The 7,724-nt window shown below is 31.9% G+C and overlaps 1 protein-coding gene across 2 annotated transcripts; it reads right to left on the bottom strand.

Annotated features, from left to right (window-relative positions):
• Positions 1-301: 301 nt before the first annotated feature.
• On the bottom strand, positions 302-5,693 carry LOC127734121 (protein toll-like). Of its 2 annotated transcripts, none has more exons than XM_052243794.1 (2): positions 5,563-5,693; positions 302-2,841 (listed from the first exon to the last, which is right to left on the bottom strand). In XM_052243794.1, the coding sequence occupies exon 2, from the start codon at positions 2,823-2,825 to the stop codon at positions 798-800; it is 2,028 nt and encodes a 675-aa protein (XP_052099754.1). In that variant the 5' UTR covers positions 2,826-2,841; positions 5,563-5,693; the 3' UTR covers positions 302-797. The 2 variants fall into 2 exon arrangements, with proteins under 2 accessions (XP_052099754.1, XP_052099753.1); XM_052243793.1 differs by lacking the exon at positions 5,563-5,693 and adding an exon at positions 4,462-4,572.
• Positions 5,694-7,724: the final 2,031 nt, after the last annotated feature.

Here is a 7,724-nt window from a genome sequence, read left to right as displayed (position 1 = left end):
GTAATTTTCTTTGACCATATGACCTATTTAAGTCACTGGAAAACAGAATGGACTACCGAACCCCGAAACCAAATTAAAATGACTTGCGCTTTCCAACTTAAATATATTTTTTAGCTTCTATATCCAATTTAAACCGTATTTTTTATATATCTATTTATTTTGATTTTACCGTTGTCGTATATATTTTCCTTGATAGCCTGAAGTGCTTGATATGCTGATAAAAATAATAATTTAAGTAGTGAATATTGTTCCCTCTCGCCTTTTCTTGGAATAGAAGTGAGGCGACAGTAAATAAGATTGGTTTAATTGGAACATAACATTTTAATTTCAAACACATGATATCGACACAATGAGTTATTTATGGCACTGACGACACGGTATAATGTAATATATAATGAACCTGTAATATATACTAGGGAACTCCGGCTTTCTCCACCAATAAAAACCACGATATAGCCATGAGTGCCGAAAGTGGCGTAAAACACCAAAAATCTTACAATCATTAATTTCATGTCCTTCTGACCACCAATAAATTTTTTGAATATATATATCTGTATTTTTATGATTTCGTGGTTCTTCTTTACAATAACTTATATAAATGTCAGAAACTAAAAATTCATTCCGTACAGATATATAGCTGAAGCAGTATTTGTCTTTCAATACGCCGTTTTATTCGACTTTTACGAACTTAAGACACAGAACAAACTCGGCTGGCAAATAAATCGCACAATTAACTCTGCTGGCAAAAATTCCCACAATGACTAGAATTTGTTTAATATCATAACGGTAATGACGAATTATTTCACCGGAAGTTCATATTTAAGTTTGTCCCAAAACCATCGATGTTCACTAGATTTTTCGCCTATTGCTAAAACTTTTCTATCCTTTACACGAGATTTCCATGGTTCTTTTTGCACCATGTCTTCAGCTTCTGGGTGATATTTTATGAAAATAATTCTACCATCATTAGGATTCAGCATTTCCGCCTGTTGACATTCAAAAACGCTCCATTCATTTTCATCGTATTTGTCTGAAAGTATGATGATCACTCTTTTACTGTTTTCCATAGATTTCACAATCTGGTCTGCCTTTTCTTCTCCAATTTGTAAGTTAATGACCGGTATAAACAGTTCCTGTTTCTTCTCCTCTAACCGTTTCTTCAGTTTTCTTGTCACCCATTGCCGTATGTGTATGTTTTCATCATCAAATGAAATGTAGGCATCGTAAGATTTAACTTCTTCGTCAATCTTATATTTATCACTAGGATGGATTCTAAAAAACTTAAAAACCAGGACTTTTGTCTCATATGGACATCGCTTAGCCCAAACGATTCCTATCACCACAAGAATTAGCAGGATACCAAAACCAACGGCCAAACCGATTTCGGTATCATAATTACAGTCAAGTAGGCTCTCTGTGACGTCAACTATCTTATGGACGTCTCCTTCTGTTGTTTTACATGTAACGGACTTATCAGGTTCTACTATAGAATCCAGTTCAAGCCATCCTTTCATCCATGTCATATTACAGTCACAAATAAATGGATTGTTATAGATGGAAATGGATTGTACATTTTGAATAGAGTTTGGTAAAAAATTGAGATTATTGTTCGATATGTTCATTGACAACTTTGATTGCGTCATATTTTTGACAGTTTCTTGATCAATAAACACAAGTTTATTATTCGCTGCATTTAGTTTCACGAGTTGGTCAACATATGGTCTTGGATCTATTTTCCAAATACTGTTATTAGAAACGTCCAATGTAATAGTTCTATCTGGAATGTCTGGTAGTTTCATTGGTAGCATAATTAAATTTCCATTCATACAATCTACTTGCAAAATTTTAGTTTCGGATATATTTGTACACTTGCATCCAAATGAACAGTTTACGACGTCACAATTAAACTCGTTAAGGTCTACGTTCATGAGACGTTGTCCACTAAGATTGGGCGGACTTCCACATTCAACATGTAAAAGTTCTGATTCTGCATACCTATAAAAAGAGTCCTGAATCTTTGATGCCATGTAGTGCATATGGCAATCGCATGTCCAGTTATTTTTCGTAATGTCCAGCCGATAGGTTACAAAGTCGCCTACAAAATCACCGTTTGGTTTTTGGTATCTCCTGAACCACTCATCGTCCCATCTTGCAAATTTATTGTATCTTAAATCAACGTAGGCATGATAAGGTTCCTGCAGGTCATACGTCCAGTTTAGACGATTGGTAAATTCATTCACGTCGTTATAACTAAGATTAAATGTTATGATAGAAGGTGGAATATACGGCCATGCTTCCATATAAGTCATTTTATTGTATGAAAGGTCAACATTACGAAGTGTTTTTAGGTTGGTACTAAACATCGACATGCCAATGGATGCTATTTGATTACTTGACACCACCAAGGTGACCAATGTATCGCCTATAGGATCAAAGACCTCAGATTCTAATGACTGGAGCTGATTGTTCTTCATGTTCAGTGTCTCCAGAACTTTTGTATATTTGAAGGCATTCGGGTCTATTGAGTTGATTTGATTATCATTCAAATTTAATGTTTTCAGTTGGTAAAACAAAGGAATATACTTCTGACTAAGTCCCCCATCATAGGATGCAAACGCAGTTGCATTTATATGTGTAATTTGGTTTCCAGACAGGTCAATACTTATAGCTTGTGGATTACAGTCTTCGAACAATGACTCGTCGATTTCCGTTATACCAAGGTTGGACATAACGATATTGGTGGCAGTTGAATCCGAACAACGACCTGACACAAGGAGTACTAGCTGAAGAAGTACCACGAACAATGACAATAGATGCATGTTCATAACTAATTCCCTGTATCTGTAAAAGACAAAAAATACATTGAACATACTGACAACTTCAAAAACCCGCAAAAGCAAAACTTAAATTATTCAAGTATTAGTAATTAAATTTACTTGCACACTATTGCATAGACACAAATCTGAAATTCAATACAAAGTTAGACTTCCTGGTCTGTTTTACAAATTCTTAAAGGTTGACTTCCGTTTCTTAATTCTCCTATTCATGTAGAAGTGGAAACATAAGTATGGCTTTATACAGATATCATAAACGAAAGAACTTTGCCCTGTACAGTAAGTTGTATTCACAGTTCCTATATATACCTATTTTATTTGAGTTTTTAATCAATTAAGCCGCTGTTTATATTGTTAATCAGTCGTCACAGTTATTGGACAGGATTTATGTATTAAAATCGTTTTGTCTTTGGATAAGGCAAACAAATCGGCACTAAATTTTCATTTAAAAAGAATGTCCGATACAGCTGATATGTCTTTGTATGTTCTCCCTCCATTACGATATGCGTCTCGTACGTATAAAATAACAAGTGAACAAAAAGATGAGTCCAGGAATATATATTTATAAGTTTGTCAAATGATTCAAAGAAACAACTATATGTTTTGTCTTGATTTTGCCAAGGATTGATTTTGCAGCCGTAATTTTAATATATTATATTAATTTTGCGAATAAACACATTGCAAAAACAAATGATGCCGGCCGTCTGGAAAAATAAACCGTCCGACAAATGTATTTGATATATTGTCAATAAAGATATCAAACATCTTAATGTTGCAAGTCTCAATGAACTGTTTGTTCAAATAAGAATTTATTAAAATTTTGATTTTTCCCTACCGTCAAACAAGGTAGTTATATTTGCGTTTGCCATTTTGTATGAAACAGTTTTAAACTCATATTATAAATCTATTTTATTAAATTAAAATGAAGAATATTTATGCTAATGTAAGAAAAGCCAAATGTTTATATACTTCTTAAATGGGAATAAAATAGCTTCACACTAGTCTTATATTGTTGTGATTTTACATATATATGGGGCAATTTAATGTCCACATCTTGCATATCTCACGGACCTCATTGGTTCTTGTGAAATCTGAGTTATCATATTTACGTCTCCTCTCGTCCATAAGATGGTGAATGTAGTTATATATAACCTTTTATTGATATATCAATGTAGTGCTGAACAATCAAACTGTATCATAAAATTTCATTATGTAAGTAACATTGTAAAAACAACACAAAAAAATAAATACTTAAAACATGCTATGAATACATTGTTGTTCATTTATCCTCACATAACTAACCTTGTATTTTAAAGTGTGTATATCTAACCTGATATCATTTCAAAATGCAGTAACTACATGTAATACTCACATACGTAACCAAAATTTTGGAAAAAAAGGGGGAGACTAGGGAACGTTAGGATTGGGATAGGTAAAAAGTCTATGCTTTAACCATTTATATACTAGTGTATATATATATAATTCTCCCTAAATCCGTCTTGGATACTTTGAACGTTAAAGGCTACTATTAACTATATAAAAAATTACATCATGATGCAGTCAATAAATTCGTTTGATATTTTTGTAGCCCGTCATTATTATAAAGTTGGAATGAAAATGTACATACCTGTGTCCTGTCTGATATTTAAACCCAAACTGAATAAGTTGTATATTATCTATAGTTAAATGTATACAAACTAGACTTCCTTGTTTTATTTTTATTCGGTATTTCTATTGGTGGACCGAGAGAGCTAAGTGGATCTTGAAAAGGCAAATCAAATACTGTATATTTATAAAAATAGAAAAACCATTTCATTTTACTTATATAATAGTCAATGTGCACTTGACCTAAATATATTTATTATATGTAAAGGAAACATAATACACTATGTGTGACAAAGAGTAGCTACTCCATTTAGATCCCTTTTTGGTCATAAAGCTGCTAATGTTTCTGCGTATCAAAAATCAAATACACAAATATAAAATTGCATTCTTTCCGAATATGTATTTATACTTCATAATCTAAATGTTAATTTTCACAATGTTTTATTTTGATAATAGGCATCGTTTAAGTTCGTACGAAATGATTGATTGATTGTTGGCTGCTTAACGTCCAGTGGTGTACGAAATGAAAAAAAAGAACTAAAATAATCCGATAAGATGCTTTCTCTTATTAAATAGTTGCGAATGTTAACATCATGAGTAAGACAAACACATTTTACAACTGTTGTTGTGATATGTTTTGTGTTTAACAGAAATATGTGTTGTGCATCTGTATTTGGTTATTCTCCTTATATAAGGTTACCGTCATATAGCTTCTATCGTTGAATCATGTTTTTTTTTTATACATCTCTGACTTTCAAATGTAAAGGTTTGAGCATTCCTTATAAATGTAAATCCATAAAAGATAGGACCCACGAAATTTATCAAGTTTTGTATTCATTCCAAAGCCCTTTAATCTACATGTATATCAAAATTTTCCTCGATTGTTTTGATCAGTGAAATAATAATTCAATCATACCCAAACTTTTAATTAAATTCATATGAAACTTCAAACTTAAAAATGAAGTTGAATACGTTTTATATACTTAAATGGCTAAGTTTTACTATAAAATGTAATGTAAGCAAAATGTTATACTTTATCAAAGTCTACCTTGAACGCAGACTTTTACGAATAGGTTGTAGTCAATAAAAATATTGAGAACTTTAACAGTAAATAATATAATACCTGTTTTATCGTGACTAAAATCCAAACCGTATGTACCTGTAGTTTGCACCTGAGTAGAATACCTATCAAAATACACATTTACTTCCTAGTTCTTTCTATTGGCGGATCGAACTATAATAAAACAGTATATATATCACTAAATCATTGTTCCATTGACTTTTTACATTGTTCGATACTAGTCTAATGGCCCTTAGTGCTAAGCAAGTATTTCTCGTGACTTGAGTACGTCAGTAACTTTTGATCGATATGTTTGTTCCGTTAGATGAGCCAGTGTTGGTCCGTTAATACCAAGGAGAAAGTATGATAAAGCCACTTTTTTCGTCCCTTGAATTCGAAAATAAAAAAGTATTAAAAATCTATCAAATAACAACCTTCAGATGTTCATAAGACATTATTTTTTTTAAATTTAGCCTGTCAGACATAAGCATTTACATTTTTGAATTTGGTCTTTCATATTGACATTAGGGTTTCAAACTTCTTACATTTATTGTAAAACAGCAATATCTGCCAAAATAGTCTCATTTTTAGATCGTGTCATAAATATTTAGACGTGAGCAACAGTTTACAAAAAAAGATATGAGGTCAAATACGTAATTTTGGACAATTGTATGGCGTCAAAGCTTATTTTGTTTGTTACGCCTCGTGCACGTTTCATTTACACAACACTAATCAGTGGCGCTCGAAGTATTCTGGTAGATACCTTTCTATTGAAACCAGTACCTTCATGTTAAATATACTAACCAGATGATTGATAAAGCAGTGGAAACTTGCAAATCAAATGGGGTAATTTCTTGCAAACAATCACATTTAACTGAGAGTGACAGACATTGTAATTACTATAGTACTAGTATGTCATACAATTATTTAATCCTCAACCGATAGATACACTTTATATATAACTAGTTTATTGCCAAACATACAGAACCATGAAAATGGATTTTTTATCTGTTTTATTCCGATGCATTTTATTTTGTAATGTTAGACAGCACTTGCTTCCTTATTTTATTGCATCAGTTTTCTCTATACCTGTCATTACTTTTTGGATTGGATCAATATTAGATACCATGCAGGTTTCACGTTAAGATGATAGTTTTTGTAAACCCGTACAGTTCAAATGGATAAAGGAAGGGGATACAAGACATGAAATACACATCCAAAACTATAAAAAATGATCTTTGATTTATAGCGGTGGGGATGGGGTTGTGTTCAACATTTGTTATTTTTTGGGGTCTTTTTTTTTCCTTTTATTTATATCTATCATCCCATTATTATCTTTTCTTTATCTTTTTATCTTTTTATCTTTTTGCCTTTTTTCTCCATTCTTTATTTTGTCTGCCATTATTATGTACTTTTCGCCCATTATTCTCTATTCCTGCACCAAGTCAGGAATATGACAGTTGTTTTTGCTATTTGATAAGGGAGTTTCCGTTTCGAATTTTCCTTGGGAGTTCGGTATTTTTGTTATTTTACTTTTTTCTATAAACGCCATTCAGACCCTCATAAAAACATGCTTATTTTTCAAATATTCTTTCCTTCTACTTGCTGCTGTATCTTTTAAATTACAGATGCTTTTGGCAAAGTACAACGAACAAAGGTCGGTCGTATCATAACTTAATGGCAAACCTTGTGGGGATATACTAAATTTATATATGATAGACAAAATTGGGTCAGCAAAATCTATATGGTTAAATCTGTTTCAATTATAGCATTCTTGGTTATTTTGGGACTCGCATTTTGATGTCAACGACATAATATCATGTTCGTCTATGTGTGTGACAACGCGTTCGTTGCCAACGACGCTGGTCTTTAATGTATAATGACAAAAGTAAAAACTTTATTATGCTATTTTGTTTATACACGAGTTTAAATCACATATTGCAATATACATGTACATGACTTCCTGGTTATAACTGTATGTGGAGTGATTACTATGTCTTTTCGTTTTTTCCGGTTTATAGTAGTTTTTATAGGTACTAAAGAAAGGGATACTGACTCTTCAATTCTGCACATAGATTTAATAAATGTCAAATACAAAAAAAAAAACCAAACAAACCAACAAACAAAAAAACAAAAAAAAAACCACCCAGATATAATCACTTAAAACACAAAGATATAACACATGTACATACAAAACCAGTATAGATTTATACCGTAATATGCGA

Source organism: Mytilus californianus, unplaced genomic scaffold (assembly GCF_021869535.1).
Source record: "Mytilus californianus isolate M0D057914Y unplaced genomic scaffold, xbMytCali1.0.p SCAF_3, whole genome shotgun sequence".
Lineage (NCBI taxonomy): Eukaryota > Metazoa > Mollusca > Bivalvia > Mytilida > Mytilidae > Mytilus > Mytilus californianus.
Note: the sequence above shows the minus strand (reverse complement) of the source record. Positions and strands in the feature narration are given on the sequence as shown.

What these genes read in the sequence shown, in the direction of transcription:
- LOC127734121 (XM_052243794.1), bottom strand. Translation starts at nt 2,825, where the DNA reads ATGAACATGCATCTATTGTCATTGTTCGTGGTACTTCTTCAGCTAGTA.